This window comes from Zootoca vivipara, chromosome 2 (assembly GCF_965207765.1).
Source record: "Zootoca vivipara chromosome 2, rZooViv2.hap1.1, whole genome shotgun sequence".
In the NCBI taxonomy this organism is placed as follows: domain Eukaryota; kingdom Metazoa; phylum Chordata; class Lepidosauria; order Squamata; family Lacertidae; genus Zootoca; species Zootoca vivipara.
In genome coordinates, this window is record NC_142584.1 from 119,575,575 (window position 1) to 119,592,720 (window position 17,146).

At 46.0% G+C, this 17,146-nt stretch overlaps 1 protein-coding gene across 4 annotated transcripts; it reads right to left on the bottom strand.

Annotated features, from left to right (window-relative positions):
• Window positions 1-232: 232 nt before the first annotated feature.
• LOC118080162 (uncharacterized) lies at window positions 233-12,501 on the bottom strand. Of its 4 annotated transcripts, none has more exons than XM_088663735.1 (12): window positions 12,466-12,501; window positions 9,470-9,596; window positions 8,217-8,300; window positions 6,439-6,491; window positions 3,830-4,297; window positions 3,493-3,718; window positions 3,164-3,394; window positions 2,931-3,075; window positions 2,711-2,857; window positions 2,008-2,231; window positions 1,766-1,893; window positions 233-1,392 (listed from the first exon to the last, which is right to left on the bottom strand). In XM_088663735.1, the coding sequence occupies exons 5-12, from the start codon at window positions 4,293-4,295 to the stop codon at window positions 749-751; spliced, it is 2,211 nt and encodes a 736-aa protein (XP_088519861.1). In that variant the 5' UTR covers window positions 4,296-4,297; window positions 6,439-6,491; window positions 8,217-8,300; window positions 9,470-9,596; window positions 12,466-12,501; the 3' UTR covers window positions 233-748. The 4 variants fall into 4 exon arrangements, with proteins under 4 accessions (XP_088519861.1, XP_060124946.2, XP_060124937.2 ...); XM_060268963.2 differs by lacking the exon at window positions 12,466-12,501 and adding an exon at window positions 9,976-11,122 and having other exon boundaries at window positions 3,830-4,301; window positions 8,217-8,297; XM_060268954.2 differs by lacking the exon at window positions 12,466-12,501 and adding an exon at window positions 9,976-11,116 and having other exon boundaries at window positions 3,830-4,301.
• Window positions 12,502-17,146: the final 4,645 nt, after the last annotated feature.

A 17,146-nucleotide genomic window follows, 5' to 3' on the forward strand; every position in this document is an offset into this window, starting at 1 on the left:
GAAATAAAGAACTTATTCATGTATGCTACAACAGCAGCAAGAGTCTTGTTAGCACAAAGATGGAAGACAGAGGAAATCCCAACGAAAGAACAGTGGCAAGAATAACTGATGAGCTATGCAGAGTTGGCAAAGTTGACATATAAACTACGTGAGAAGGGCAACAGTGACTCTAAAGAACGGGAATTTTTCACAAATTACTTAAAAAGGCAACAAAAGGATTAGGACTCCTTGGTAGGTTTTGAATAAACACCCACAATTTATTACTAGAACATATGATAAAGTAATGATATGAATAGTTTTATAACATGCAGAAAACAATATGTACAAACAAATCAGAGAGGGGAGCTGAGGGAAGTCTTTAGAGGGTGGGAGAGGGAGTGGGAAAGGGGGGGAAATTGTAATCGGATATGTAACTTGTATTGTTTACAAATTCTTTTTCTTCAATAAAAATATTTTAAAAAACAACAACATTGACAATGCCCACATTCCCCTGTGTTGTAGCTGAGTAAGATTAAGCAATGTATGAAGGTTTAAAGATTACTTTCTGCATGACGATGGTTTCAGCCTTCCTGTGTTTTCATTGTTCCTTTATTGCAATTACAAAAATGGGTTTTATGCTGCTGTTCTTATAACCATAGCTGTCAACTTTCAGATTTGAAAATAAGGGATCAGCAGCCTCACCTGTCCTGGGGACAGTCTACGGTTCTCGGGGACAGCCCACACTGCGGTAATCCCCCCAGGCTACAAATTAATTTATACCAAGGCTACACACCATCATCTTTCCCCAATTCAGGGTCTCTTTTCCAGGGAGTCTTCTCTTCTCATGCGATGCTTCAGGATCTGTCCTTCCGGTGAGCAGCCAGGGGCGATGTCCTTCAGAATGGATTGGTTTGATCTTCTTGCAGTCCATGGGACTCTCTCCTCCAGCACCATAATTCAAAAGCATCAGTTCTTCATGGGTAGATTGGTCAGGTTCACTCTTTTGGCTCTCTGGCATCCACTTATTATACAAACGTGTTGCAGACTTTGCATCCTTTAACACTCTTTTGGAAGGAGTGTATTTGTGGGCTGGGCCAGAGTGGTTGATTTTACATGAAAGCAAAGCACAAACAGTGCTGTTGTCTAATGACATCCTATTCTCTGTAACTATCTTTCTCACCATACTAAACACCCTTTCAGAACTGGCATTGCTGTGGGGAATACAGAGTAAAGCCTTCATTAATCTTGGCAGCTCTCTGAACCTCACATCCTTCCCTAGCAGGCCCCAGAATCTGTCAATTTTTTCTTCTTGGGGGAGTTGCTTGCTGTCTGTCAGCTGGTAGTCAATGAGTTCCTCTCTCAGCCTATCTTCATTCAAGTTCAACTGAGGGAGCAGGGCCACTAGCCTTTCCACTGTAAAACAAAACAAGTGTTTGACTGAACATTGCTGATCTAAACTATGCACTAACTCAGTCATTCTATCAATGGGGAAACTGTCCCAAACATCTACCTTTCCCACCCCAACCTGGCCACAGTGATCCATGCAATGGCCACCTCCAGGCTGGACTACTGTAATTCGCTCTACGTGGGGCTGCCCTTGAAGCTGTCCCAGAAACTCCAGCGGGTGCAGAATGCTGCAGCGAGGCTCCTCACGGGGTCCCTACCACGGGAGCATATTCACTCAGTGCTTTTCCAGCTGCACTGGCTCCCGGTGGAGTACAACCTTTAAAGCCCTTTACGACCTAGGACCCTCGTACTTACGGGACCGTCTCTCCCAGTATATTACCTGCCTCTGGAGTAACATCAAGGCGAGCAGCTGGGTCCAGCACTTTCAAGTCCCTCAGGAGTGGATTGTCGAGGGGAAAGGAGGAGAACATCTGCTGAAGCACTGCTTCGTAGAATCTTCTCACAGTTCTGCAACAGCATAAGAGTGAAAAAACTGATTAGTGGCAACATTTTAGGCACACAGCCTATACTCTCATACTGAGATGATATCATGATTACATAACTGCTGGGTAATATACTCACTGAAAGATTTTATTCTCGGCAGACACAGGAAGCTCTGTGCTTCTCATGAACGCCCTTGTGTCTTCTCCGATAAAGAGGTCTTCATCAGCCAACTGATGTCCTCCATACTTCACCTCCCTGAGAGGTACACCCACCATGGTCCTGGCTGGTACGAGGAAGCCCAGGATCTTCTTGATCAGCTTGCACATCTCCTCTTCAAGCCTGTGAATCTGCACTTCCTCTGACTGCAGAAAATGTCAAAAAAACAGAGAATTAGGAATGCTACAATCAGCACAATCCTATTTATTTTTAGTAGGGACCCAGGTGGTGCTGTGGGTTAAACCACTGAGCCTAGGGCTTGCTGATCAGAAGGTCAGCGGTTCGAATCCCTGTGACGGGGTGAGCTCCCGTTGCTCGGTCCCAGCTCCTGCCAACCTAGCAGTTCGAAAGCATGTCAAAATGCAAGTAGATAAATAGGAACCGCTACAGTGGGAAGGTAAACGGCGTTTCCGTGTGCTGCTCTGGTTCGCCAGAAGTGGCTTTGTCATGCTGGCCACATGACCTGGAAGCTATACGCCGGCTCCCTCGGCCAATAATGCGAGATGAGCGCGCAACCCCAGAGTCGGTCACGACTGGACCTAATGGTCAGGGGTCCCTTTACCTTTACCTATTTATTTATTTATAACTATTATTCACACATACATACAATGTCACTGGTACCCACCTGGAAGGCAATATTAAATTCAGATAAAGGCTTAAGGGCAGCAGCCAGGAACAAGAAGTAGATCTTCACGACCGGATCACCCAGATGGCTGGCTAGATCACGTAGATTGGCGCTCTTCTCCACCTCCTCAAGGCTATTAAAGTAGGCCTGCAGAACATAATTAAGATGAAAACAAAGCATAGTAAAGCGTGTATATATCTGCTGCACTTAACATCCTTACCGTTAGTGCGGCCCATTGGTTCAACACTCTCTGGATGCAGGTTAACAGACTCAGCCATCGGGTGTTGCAGTAGTACCTGAGCAGTTTCAGGTGGTCTGAATCAGTAAAATCTACAAACTCCTTGTCGACTTCACATCTTTTTGCACTGTAATATAGAAAATAATTTTGTTAGTGGCTGGATAGGTATGTGTATGTTTGCAAGGCCTATCTAATAATAATGTCCATGAATTCACCTTTTATCAAAGTGGGTGTATATTCTGACCAGGATGTCTTCAACAGGTACCTGTGCTTCTCTGATGGCACAGCCAGTGGCCAACTGTACTAGGTGGCAGATGCAGCCAAGATCCTGAATGTGGGGCTGACTGGTCTTCAGTCTGCTGATAACAGAGTCGTGTTTGTCTTTCATGACACTCGCATTATCAGAGTTAAAGGCTATCAGGTTCTCCCACGGAATTCCTCTTTTTCTATAGGAAAAATGGGGAAAAATGCAACAAAATGTCAGACAAAATATAGTTAAGAGCAAACTACTGCAAACATCAACAACACAGTGTGGCGTCCCTACCTTAATGCTTCACTCAGCTTTTCGTAAAGATTTTCTGCATTTCCAACCTTGCATATGGGCATCTCAAAAAATCTGGTAACAACCTGCAGATTGGCCTCATCGTAGAGTCTAGCCATGATGACAAATTCTTTGACTGCTTTTCTGTTCAATTCGTCACACATCAATGAAAAGGGCTGAGATCGGCATGTTTTGGCCAACTCGTCATCTAGCTCTGCTGCTATGGCACCTGTTGAGTAAGAGCACAGTAACGTTAGCTAACAATAAGCCGACAATATTACAGTGGTACCTCCGTTCTTAACCCGAGGCACCATTGCTTTCTTAATTTGAATAAACTTACCTTTTATTATTTGCGTAGTTTTGGTTTTCCCCGCAGAATATTTTCGTGCAATGGCAGAGTCCGGGAATATGTCAGCTACACACTTGTTGAAGTCGTCGCAGAAGGTGAAAGAAATGTTGTTTTTGGCACACAACATGGCCATTTTAACCTCTGCCTTTATGACCTGGTCAGCCTCTGTGGTATTACTAGTCGCAAATCTGGACATCGTCGGGGCATGACGGGGCATCATCGGGGCATGTTTCTGTGCCTCTACCCCGCGCTTGTGCTTGGCCGATTTTTCATGCTGAGTGATATCAGTCCTTCCCCCGTGGGCGACACTAAAATCGCAACTGCAAATTGCGCAGAATGCGTAACTGTGGCCCACTCTGCTCTTATTCACGAAGCTAAATTCGCTTTCCCATTTCTCAAGATACTTGCACAACTTCTTTGCTTTCTTCGAAGGAATGTCTTCTCCACCTCCATCCATCTCTTTCTTTGTTTGAAAAAGATGAAAAGCAACGCATCAGAGTAGCTACACATGCAATTTGCAAAGAGAATGCTCCCCTGTAGCAAGCCTACCTTCCTCCACATTCATACGTGGGATTTGACTGGAGTAACACATGACTGGAAAGGTTTGCAGTTCCACAAACATAAGTGTGCACTGCCTCTAAATAAAAAGAAGGCTCACTGGTGGGGCATTGCTGAAAAAATGTGAACTTTGTAACCAGAGGTTCAACTGAATAGAATCTGAATCACATGAACCACAACATACCTACCAAGTTCCTGTGGGAGAAATAAGGGACTGGACCGTAAGTAGCGGACCAGAAGTAGCGCTGTCGCCATTTTGGAACTGGGCGGAGCATGCTCAGAAGCGACTTTTGATGCTGCTTTGCCCAGTTCCAAAATGGCTGCCACGCCAGAATAAACCGGGGGGGAAACAAAAAAATCCGTTTTTTCAGCTCAGAACAGCTAGAAAAACGGGGGTTTCCTGGGGAATACGGGAGACTTGGCAGCTATGGAACCACAAGGCCTATGCAGCCTCAACGTAAGGTGGCTCTCCGGCCTGGCTTTGCAGCAGCACGTGCGACAAAGCATCCAGCATTCAAAAAACCCCTCAGCTTGCATTAACTAGCCACACACACACACACACACACACACACGAGGCAGTGACAGCCCCTTATCCCCAGCAAGGGTGAGTGGGCCGTCGATGTTAGTATCCATCACGAGGTACGTTCCGAGCCCCTCCAAGCCAAAGGCCCAAAGGCAGAAAGCGCTGCCAGCAGCCAAACGAAGCCTCAAGTGGCGGTTCCCACAGCGCAGCGACCTGGAAAAGGGGCACAGCAGCAAGGAAACCACACCGCTGGGAAACGCTGAAGGAAAGGCGAGTCCCCAGGCAACGCGGCTGATTTTATCAGCACAACCCATGCAAGCTCCGCCCCCCAGTCATTCTCAGAGTCCTTATTGGTGAGTAACGTAGCTGAGCAACGCAGCTGAGGAGCCTCCCTGGCTGGCAGGGAGGGAGAGGAGCTGCTTCCTTTGAAATCCAAGAAAATGATGAGTTAGCTAACAATCCAGGATAGCAGCGGGAAATGGCGTGGAATAAGGGAATTCCCCGCAAAAAAAGGAAAGGTTGACAGCTCTGCTTATAAAAAGGAATTAGACTAGAAGACCCTTGGAGTCCCTTTCAACTCTACAGTTCTAGGACTCCAGAACCAATCCTTCTTCCTTAACACCACTCTGTTATGAGACATTACCTTCGTTGCTTTAATACATATATGTACAACACTCCATACAAACACCAGAACATCAAATATTCTCCATGCATTTACAATTGATATTTCCCTATATGAGTTTGTTGATATGAGGGACAAAGTGAATTCTGTGGGGTAAACTTGAAATCTCCATCTACATGGCTTCTTCCCTATGTGAGCCTGTAAGTGCTTATTAAGAATGCCATTATAATTGAAATGCTTTCCACACTCCAAACATTTAAACCGTTGCTTCTCTGTGAGATCGTTGATGTTTTTTAAGATTTACACTCTTACTGAAGCACTTCTCACAATCCATATATTCATATGGTTTCTCCCCTGTGAGTTTGTTAATGTTTGGTAAGGTTTGCACTCTGCCTGAAGCTCTTTCCACACTCCATACATTTAAATGGTTTCTCGTGTGAGTTCGTTGATGTACGGTAAAATTTCTGCTTTCACTGAAGCACTTCCCACAATTCATACATCTACGGTATATGGTTTCTCCCCTGTGTGAGTTCATTGATGTGTTGTAAGCTTTCCATCTTCACTGAAACCCTTCCCACACTCTGTACATCTATATGGTTTCTCTCCTGTGTGAATTTGTTGATATACAGTAAGCCTTCCTTTCTGACTAGAACTCTTTCCACACTCCATATTTATAAATCACTTCTCCCTTGTGTGAATTCGTTGATGTGTTCTAAGAACTCTCCTCTCAAAGAAGCTCTTTCTACAATCCTTACATGTAAATGGTTTCTGCCCTGTGTGAATCAGTTGATGCCTAGTAAGGGTTCCACTGTCACTGAAGCCCTTCCCACAATCCATACATTTAAAATGTTTATCCCCTGTGTTAGTTTGTAGATGTGTGCTAAGGTCTTCACTCACACTGAAGTACTTGACAGATGGCCCCTCATAATTCTGATTGCCTTCTCCATCACCTGGTTGAAAGTTGGGGAAAAGAAAATATTGTTATGTATTCAAGGAAGAAAACAAGAGAAATTAACATGCAGCAAGACCAAGCAGCCCTTTCTCTTATTTTAACACCTCTAGCATTCCTCCCTCTCCCATGTACCACATTTTTTAGGAAAGGAAAGGAAATCTGAAAATAAGAACCCTTAGTATCCAGTTCCACCTTTAAATCCCATTTAACACTGGGCACCAAGAGAAACCTTCTATGCTGAGGTGAGGCATCTATGCCCCTCCAGATGTGGTTGGACTCTAAGTAGCATCAACCCAAGTAAAGATGGCCAACGATCAGGGATGGTGCGAGTTGTAGTGCAGCAACATCTGGAAGGACACGCTTTCATTTCATTTAAAATAATTTTTATTCAAATTTTTAAAAAGCCAAGAAAATTGCACAACTTACATACCCTGTTTCTCATATTTTAAGGCATCCCCATAAAATAAGCCATAGCAGGATTTTTAAGCATTCAAGGAATATAAGCCATACCCCGAAAATAAGACATAGTGATAGGAGCAGCAGCAATGCCGGCCGCGGCAGGAGGAGGAGGAAAAAAATAAGACATCCCTTGAAAATAAGCCATAGTGTGTTTTTTTGAGGAAAAAATAAATATAAGACGTGTCTTATAATATGAGAAACACGGTACCATGGGGGAAATGGAAAAAAGGATCAGAAAAAAAGAGAAGAAAAGACAGAAAAAGAATGAAATAGGGGAAAAAAACCATACATAAAAGAAATTCATTTTAAAAATTCACTTCCAATCATTTATATATCGCTTCCATTTTTTTAAAGCCTCTTTAACTTGCTGTTCCTCTTTTAACGTTATCTATACTCACACAAATCTCTATATACATTTATATCACCTCCTGTATAACTTAATCTAAACATATCACTAAATCTGTTTTAATATTCTGTTTCAAAAAAATTCTTCCACAAATCTCCACTCAGCCTTTACTTTTTCCATCGGTATATTTCTGATTGCTGCCGTTAATTTTGCCAAATTCATAAATTCTACCAATTTAACTTGCCATTCCTGGATTGTTGGGAGCTGTACCCCTTTCCACTTTTGTGCCAACAGTGTCCTAGCTGCTGCACATGCATTAAAAAAAAATTCTCTCTATCCTTCGCAATATTTTCTGGGGTCATACTTAGCAGGAAAGCTTCTGGTTTTTTTCTCAAAAGTGATCTTCCAACATTTTTTTCATTTTTTCATAAATTTTGTTCCAAAATTCAGCCACTTTAGTACATTTCCACCAACAATGGTAAAAATTCCCAATTTTGTCTTGACATTTCCAACACTTATACAAATTGGTCTTATAAATTTTTGCAATTTTTTCTGGCATCAGATGCCATCTATATACCATTTAAAAAAATATTTTCTCTTATTCCCGTACATGCTGTGAACCTCATATTTGTTTTCCATAACTTTCCCCATTGAACCATTCATATTGGCCTGCCAATGTCTTGGGCCCACTTTATCATCTTCCTCCTCCTCTGAAATTGCTACGCCTCTGTAGTCATTCTTCTCCTTCCTCCCTGATTTGTGATACATTCCAACCAGCTGTACACATCACCTAAACCTCCACCAGGATGCTGGAAAAGATGGGCCCTCATTCTGACCCAAAAGGGCTCTTTTTATATTCCTACACACTGAAAGGAGACATAAAAAGGTAAAGTCTCACAGCAAAGCGGAAGTATGTACCTCTCAATTGGTCCAGGACAGCATCCCTGTATTTTTCTGTTCCAAGCGAGGAGATAAGCTCAGAACTGAGTACCAGAGTCTCTGCTATGAGGAATAAGTAAAACAGAAGTGTGTCTATGTCATATGTGGCTTTAAATATATTCAAAGATATTAATCTTGATCAGCAGACAGCACAGTATCAGGTGGCCCATTAAAAGCTAATAAATGACGTGGACCAGGAAACTTCATGCCATCATTATTACCCTGTGAGTCTCTTTATAGATTATACACAGGTTATTTTTCTGAATTCATACCACAATATCAGCTTATGAAGAGTTGCCTACTGACAAAAGTACATTATTGCTATAAATTACAATCTTCAACATCAACTTCATTGGACTGGTCATGTTGTTTGGATGCCTGATTATTGTACTTGAAAGCAACTACTCTATTCCCAACTTAAGAATGGAAATTGATGGACCAGTGGACAGCAAAAGAGGTTTAAAGACACTCTCAAGGCAAATCTAAAAAATGCATATCAGCACAGAAAATTGGGAAACACTGGCCTGCGAGCGCTCCCTCACTGCGAGTAGAGGTTGCAGGGAACCAGGAAGAGGGCCTTCTCAGTAGCGGCACCCACGCTGTTGAATGCCCTCTCATCAGATGTCAAGGAAATAAACAACTATCTGACTTTTAGAAGACATCTGAAGGCAGCCCTGTTTAGGGAATTTATTGATGTTTGATTCTATTTTTAATAATTTGCTGGAAGCCGCCCAGAGTGGCTGGGGAAACCCAGCCAGATGGGTTGTTGTTGTTTAGTCGTTTAGTCGTGTCCGACTCTTCGTGACCCCATGGACCATAGCACGCCAGGCACTCCAGTCTTCCACTGCCTCCCGCAGTTTGGTCAAACTCATGTTCGTAGCTTCGAGAACACTGCCAGATGGGTGGGGTAAGTATGTATGTATGAATGAATGAATGAATGAATAAATAAATAAATAAATACCCTATTATTATTATCCAATTGGAGAATAGCTTTTAGCAAAGGCGTCATGGACTTTGAAGAAGCACAAACTCCAGACGAAAGGGAGAAACAAGCTATGAGGACAGCACGTTTGGCAAAGCCTCACTGTGATCAACTCCCACCCGGATGGAAGACAATCTAACTCGGCTACGAGGGGTCGGCAAAGAAGAAGACACGGCATGAATAAATGGCTCAAACAGCAGATTCACACCTCCAACGTCTAACAGCCAGGAGGAAAAGAATCTGCCCTTACCTAGAGAGGCCACCATCTCATAATTCTCCTCCATGACTTCCTTGTGCGGAGCTCTTTGGCCTGGATCCAGCAGAGCCCACTCCTCCTCCGTGAAAAACACAGCCACCTGCACAAAGGTCAAGAGGGCCTGGAAGAAGAAGAAGAAAACAGAGCTTCTCTTAGATCCCCATCATCCTCACTCAACACAGAGGGAAGCTGGGTTGTCCCATCTGTGCCTCTTCCCTCCTCCCTGCTCCCGTTACTCTTTCCCTACCTGAGGAAGCTGCCTGGCTCCTCTTTCCACTCTACCTTTAATAAGAGACTGAACTTATATACTGTCCTATACCCGGAGGTCTCAGGGCGGTTCACAGAAAGATGGATTTAATTAGGGTGGGAGAAATTTGCAGAGATAGCATACCTGTTACAAATTACAAATATTAACACTAAAAAACTAATACTCATAAATTCTAAGTACAAAAGCAGGGAAGTGGAAGGATGTACAGTGGTACTTCATCTTAAGCACTTACCGGTAACTCGTTCTGGAGGTCCATTCTTATCCTGAAACTGTTCTTAACCTGAGGTATCACTTCACCTAATGGGGCCTCTTGCTGCTGCCAGCGTGCAATTTCTGTTCTCATGCTGAAGCAAAGTTCTTAACCCAAGGTACTATTTCTGGGTTAGCGGAGTTTGTAACCTGAAGCGTCTGTAACCCGAGGTATATCTGTAATCCTTTCTACAGGAACTTTGTAATACTATAAGCTGCCTGTCTTTAGAGGACATTCAGCTTCAAATCCCAAACTTTTAATGTTTTGCAGAAAGCATTACGGTCGATACCTCTAGAGACCTCACTTTTACTTTCCTCCAAACAGACATCCAGGAAACCAGTTTCCAACGTTTTGATACATTTAGAATTGGGAAAATAAGGCAAACTCCTAAATTATGGGCAGAATTTGCAATTGGAAGACAACCAACATCTGGAGGGCACCAGGTTGCAGAAGCTCCATCCAAGCGGAGAAGATGGAAATATTTAGAGCACTCTATGTGCTAACATTGATTGTAGTTTAGGGGACAGAGATATGAAGTTCAGTGGCTCATGGCCCCCTATTCCTTCGTCATCGAAACCTGTATGTGTGTTTGTGTGTGTACCCTTTTATCTTCCCTACACTGTGAGGAAGGACGGGGAGAAATAATCAGGGGGTCCAAACTGGCTACAGGGCATCCCTCCTGAGCATGGGGATGTGAGACTGGGTCTCCCTGCACCCAGCACCCAAACTGCAGAATGGGAACCGCAGATCCAGGGGCTAAATTGGCCCTCAAGTCCTCTCTCTCTCTGTCTCTCTCTCTGGCCCTCAGGAATTTCCCCAGCGCCACATCCTCTTTCTAACGCTTCCCAGCTGCTTCCTGGGTGACTTTTGTGTGGCTGGAAAAAAACCCCGGAAGGCAGGCAGCTCCTGGACAAAGCTCAGAGTCAGCTCCATAGCTGCACCAACTCTGTCCTCTGGCCCTGCCCATCAAACTGGCTGTCATCCGGGCGCACCTTGCAGGGTTCTTGTGTGAGCATTGCCCAGGTGGTGGGCTTTAGATCACCTATAGTGTTATAAGACTTTCCTGGCTACCTGGATGGGGACAAGGCCAGGCAGGAGTGAGGCTGCCAGAACCAGCAGATAAAGTCCCTCAGCACCTCTGCGCTGGGCCAATCCTGCAAGGCAGGCCAGATCTCCCACCCCTGGGTCCTTTAATTCTCCTTTTTTACAAAGTCCCAAGAGGATACCTGGAGACGCCTCTTTTTGGAAGGAAACAGCATCAAAAATCCACCCACCCCTCTTTCCCCCAAGTCCAGCTGGGGAGGGGGCATTTCTTTAATTCCTCCAGTCTTTGCTTTGAAGCTTTTTAAAGTTTCAAATCCTGCTATCCATGGGCCCATTTCCCTTGCCAAGCAGGAGGGAAACTGTTGAGGTGCTTTTTCAAGCTTCAGAAAATGGAAAATGTGCCTCTTCCCTCCAGTTTTGGGGCACAAAAGCAGTACAGAAAACCCTCCCCAACTGCACCCCCCAACATGGGAAACCCACAAAAGGCTCTTTCCTTTGTTCCAAATCAAACTGAGCCTGCCAGACTAGGATTTCTGAAAGGGTAGCTGAGGGGGCCTCCCCTTTTCCGAGAAGCAAATTATTGTTTCTTTTTGCTTCCTTCTCTCACATCAGCCTCTTTCTTACTAAGGACGTGCCTGAGGCCGATTTCCCTTGACATTGTCCATCTCTCACCCCCCCCACCCAACTCAAAATCTCCTCCCTCTCTCCCAATCCAGAGGTGACTCTGTTCTCCTTGCCCTCCCGATCTCTGCCCCACTGAGGCAGGGGCTTCAGCAGCCGATTTCGGAGGGGGGCAGATCAGGGTCCTGGAGGAGCTCACCCCTCCCCTGCCGAAGGAGGCAGAGCCTGGGGGGTGCGGTGGGGGGCAGGAGGGGGCAGCAGTGAGAAGGGAGATAGAAGCTGTTAAAGAGAGAGGAGCATCACTAGGTGGAATGGGGCTGCCACCCCTTTGAATGGAGAACGACTGACTTCTGAGTCAACATGCACAGGGTGGGGCTGAAAATCCCTTTGTACTTAGGGTGCACTGGGGGGAGGACCCTTTTCTGGTTCATCTCAAGTGTCTTCGCCCCCCTCCCCTCCCCCCACCATGGGAGGCTGGCTTGATCTCTGCGCTTCAAAAAGGATCTTGCAATGCAAACCCTGTTGGGGGGAGGACCCCACTTTGCAAAAGGATGGGCCCATTTCCCTTGCCAAGCAGGAGGGAAACTGTTGGGGGGAGGACCCCACTTTGCAAAAGGATGGGCCCATTTCCCTTGCCAAGCAGGAGGGAAACCCCCCCCCACGAAGCCCCTCCCTGCTTTCCTTTCTCTCCCCCCCCCCATCCTCCCGCCTCCTTTCCCAGCTGCCTTGTTTGTAGATTCAGGGAGAGGGAAAGCAAATCCTTCTCCCACCCACCCCATCCCCAAATAACCCCAAAATATGCGGCACCTCTTTCTCCTCTTCTCCAAGTCCGCTTCTCTTCCGGGAATGAGGATGGAGACCCCGCCCCTCCAGATTGCCTCCCCCCCCACGCAATAAAAACCCCTTCCTGCCTCTCTAGGAAGCGGAGCTCATTGACCCTGAGGGAGGGGGAGTGGCAGGAGATTCGCTTCCACCTCCCTGCAAACAGAAATTCCCTTCACAGCCGGCTAGCTCTATATTCCCGTTTATTTCGTCAGAAATTCATGCGTTCAATTCCTGCCAGCGGCAGCGAAAGGCGACCCCCCCCCCATTTCTGAAAAGCCTCCTCCTGGGAAGGGGTTTAGAGCAGTAACTTCAGACAACCCTAAAGGCTGGTCCAGTGTCATTTCAGTGCGTACCTTTTTTTAAAAAAAAGCTGGAGCTGATGGACAATGTTGTTGTTGTTGTTTAGTCGTTTAGTCGTGTCCGACTCTTCGTGACCCCATGGACCATAGCACGCCAGGCACTCCTGTCTTGCACTGCCTCCCGCAGTTTGGTCAGACTCATGTTCGTAGCTTCGAGAACACTGTCCAACCATCTCGTCCTCTGTCGTCCCCTTCTCCTAGTGCCCTCCATCTTTCCCAACATCAAGGTCTTTTCCAGGGAGTCTTCTCTTCCCGTGAGGTGGCCAAAGTATTGGAGCCTCAGCTTCAGGATCTGTCCTTCCAGTGAGCACTCAGGGCTGATTTCCTTAAGAATGGATAGGTTTGATCTTCTTGCAGTCCTTTCCTCCCCCCCCCCCCAATCCTCCTGCCGCCTATGGGGCTTTGCTATTGGGAGCATGCAGCTCAGTGGTAGAGCAGTTGCTTTGCATGCAGAAGGTCTCGGATTCCTATTTTCACATTTGGTGGGTGTTGAACTGTCTCCAAAAAATCACGTGCTGAAATCACGAACCCCACGTCCAGGGCCGGCGCATCCATATAGGTGAGCTAGGCAGCTGCCTAGGGCGCCGTCATGGAGGGGCGTTGCCAGCCTGCCCCCTGCCTGCCCACCCACCGCCCGCCGCTTTCCCTCCTGCTGCTGCTGGCTGCAGAGGCTCTTCCCTGCAATGCCCTGCATGGGGCGCAGGGCCGCGCAGGCGGGGAGGCAGTGGAACCTGAGCGCGCGCGCCCAGCTCCTTCCCCTTCCTCACACACTTTCTCTGGCCGCGCTCGCTTCCTCCAAGTCCAAGGCAACGAGCAGCAGCAGCAGCAACGGCGCCACCCAGCCAGCCGAGCGCCGTGAGCCCAGGTGGGTTAGGTGTCCGGCTCCCCGACGCACGAGCCGGACATCACCACCACGAGACGGAGCGCCAAGCGTGGGCCTCGCTTGCGCCCGGGATGGGGCTGGCATGGCACCCTCCGCCTCCCCCCCTCCGCCTGTGCCACTCCTGCTGCTCGTGCCGCCGCCGGGGACCTCAGGGCCGCCGCCCGCCACGCAGCCCCGCATCGCGTGCCTCTTCCCTTGGCCGCGGCGACTGGGATGGCAGGGAGCGGCACTGCCCTCGCCCCTCGCTGGCTGCCTGGCACGCCCAGGCGCGGCGCGCGCTCCCGAGGGAAGCGGAGGCTGTAGGTTCCTCACATGCTTTCATGGTAATAAGTCCTATGAAACTTAATGACTATGCCTCTATAGAATTAAACTGTTAACCCCTTGATTAGATCTCTCAGAATTGAAATCATTGGGACTTCAAAATGCTGGATGTTGATTGGATTGTCCCTTAGTATGAATTGTTCCATTCACACCTTCTGGAAGAAGCTCTTGCTGCTTCCAGATGACCTGTATATTGAGCATTCATCTTACTCAGGGGTCCCCAGACTTACCGGCATTTGGGCCAGTTCCCACCGCGCCGATCGTGCGGCGGGCCGGCGGGCGGGAGAGTGCGCGCCCATGCGTAGCGCACGGGCGCTTACTGGCGCGGCGGCGCGCTTCCAGGGTGGAAAAAGCGCCGAAAATCCGTTGTGTGCATGCGTATGGGCCTCCCCCGACCCGGAAGTGCACCAGAAATGACCTCTTCCGGGTCGGGAGAGGCCCATACGCATGCGTACAAAGGATTTTCGGCGCTTTTTTCCCAACCCGGAAGAGCGCTGCCGTAGTCTGGGGACCCCTGATCTTACTTATTGTACAAAGTTTGTGCATAGGCTGGATAATGTTGCATCAAGCAAATATTATCCTAGACTTTCCACTACATTTTCCCACCGCTTTCCTTGTTGCAAAAAGTTTGATGGGGGCGGGGCGGGTGAGGAGAGTGGCTTCGTTGTGCAAGTGCTCCACATCAACTTGAATTTCCTGATCTTGAATATATGATTGGACTACTCATGTTTAACTTATGCCACAAAATGATGATGCTTCTAATTTAGATTGCATTATTGAAAGATTTGGCAGATTCCAGAGGCAGTTTCAGTGGCTTTTTGCCATGACAGCAGTGGGTGCTTCCAGACTGGGGTGTGTGGTGTGTGTTAATATAGACACTCCAGTTGTGGTACTTTGGATATTGCAAATAGGGCAGTAGCAACAGGATTTTATTTTACTGTATAGGAATTCCCATGGAAAAAGTAAATCTAGATTAAAAGTGTGGGGGGGGGGGAGATACAGGTTAGTATTTTTAGGCCAACAGTGTTTTGAGGATGCTGTGAAAAATGTGCATGCATAAGGAACACTGATCCCATAATATGTACAATAAAATGCAGCATTCATGGTAGTATACCACTGATTATTATATGGTAAGAACACTATTTTGCATGCAGAAGGTCTCTGGTTCAATCCCTAGGAGATATTCCTGGTCTGAAATCTCAAAGAGTTGCTGCCAGTCAGTGTAGACAATACTGAACTAAATTGTCCAGTGGTTGAACTCAGAATACGGTACCTTTTTATGTTGTTCTCAGTGAGAGAGCATCTGCTTTGCATGCAGAAAGTCCCAGGATCAAACCCTGGCATCTGGTATGGCTGGGAATAACCCCCTACCTAAAGCCATAGCTGCCAAGTTTCGGATTTGAAAATAAGGGATCAGCACCCTCACCTGTCCCAGGGACAGTCTACGATTCTCAGGGACAGTCCACGCCGCGGTAAAATACAGAAATCCATCAAACATTACAAGCTTCCCTAAACAGGGCTGCCTTGAGATGCCTTCTAAATGTCTCAATAACCTAAACTGATTTGTTAAAATGTTAGAGGGGAAAAATATGAGAGACATTGTACACACCTCTGTAAATCAAGAAAATTATTATTTATTTTAATATCCTTCTGGAAACCGCCCAGAGTGGCTGGGGAAACCCAGCCAGATGGGTAGGGTACAAATAATAATAAATTATTATTATTATTATTATTATTATTATTATTATTATTATTATTATTATTATTACTACCGTATATACCTGGGAGCACATACACTCAAACTATCAGGATTCAAATGTTAAGGCATATGAAGTCTATGGTCCATCCAACAACCTTGCATTAAAGTGGTAGCTATATATAACAGATTCAGCCCCTGATTCAGCTTTGACCATTTCTTTTAGTTTTGTTTATTGTCAGAACAAAGAAACTTTCAGCTCTTCTTAGAAGATATTACAAAAAGTTTTTGGATGTTTCCAAACTACTACTGCTCTTTTTCTACTTTTCAGAAAGTACTACCAATTATTTTGTAAATGTATCCTTTGTACAGGTAGAGCTTTCTTCACCACAGCATGAGAGTAATTTTCCATTTCTCTCTTACTAAAAACACATCTGTAAAGTCTGCCTCAAGTCTTTTTTTTTAACTGTGGGGTACATAAAGGGTTTTTAAAAAATAAAATAAAAAGAGAAGATAAAATTTTCACACCCATCTTTTACTCACTATGAGATTAGAAGTATCAGCTTGACCAAATACAAGTAAAGGTATTCACTGGACAGCCCACAGATTGAGAACTGTAGAACTGTAGTTCCACATCTCCCCTCCCCCTCCCCGGATATACAAGCCAAGTAAATTGATTTGTCTGCCTCAGTTCCCCCAATGACATGCTCTCTGCTTTTGTACAGGTAACTTCCAACATTTACAAACTTTGCCATCACCTAGCATTTTCAGCTTTTCTGAAAAGGAAAATCAGTATACACATGAAGCTGGTAAAATGCGAGCTAGACAATGCTACCATTCAGTAGATTTGTAACTGGCTGACTGACCAAACCCAAAGGGTGCTCATCAATGGCTCCTCCTCATCCTGGAGAGTAGTGACTAGTGGTGTGCCACAGGGTTCTGTCTTGGGCCCAGTCTTATTCAACATCTTTATCAATGACTTGGATGATGGGCTTGAGGGCATCCTGATCAAGTTTGCAGATGACACCAAATTGGGAGGGGTGGCTACCGGTAATACCCCAGAGGACAGGATCACACTTCAAAATGACCTTAACAGATTAGACAACTGGGCCAAAGCAAACAAGATGAATTTTAACAAGGAGAAATGTAAAGTACTACACTTGGGCAAAAAAAATGAAAGGCACAAATATAGGATGGGAGACACCTGGCTTGAGAGCAGTACATGTGAAAAGGATCTAGGAGTCTTGGTAGACCACAAACTTGACATGAGTCAACAGTGAGATGCAGCAGCTAAAAAAGCCAATGCAATTCTTGGCTGCATCAAGAGGAGTATAGCATCTAGATCAAGGGAAGTAATAGTACCATTGTATTCTGCTCTGGTCAGACCTCACCTGGAGTACTGTG

What these genes read in the sequence shown, in the direction of transcription:
- LOC118080162 (XM_060268954.2), bottom strand. Translation starts at nt 10,086, where the DNA reads ATGAGAACAGAAATTGCACGCTGGCAGCAGCAAGAGGCCCCATTAGGT. An exon ending in CATCTGTCAAGTACTTCAGT is followed by an intron (nt 4,302 to 6,438) that starts GTGAGTGAAGAC and finishes TTTCAAACAAAG; the next exon opens with AAAGAGATGGATGGAGGTGG. An exon ending in TACACCCACTTTGATAAAAG is followed by an intron (nt 3,076 to 3,163) that starts GTGAATTCATGG and finishes TCTATATTACAG; the next exon opens with TGCAAAAAGATGTGAAGTCG.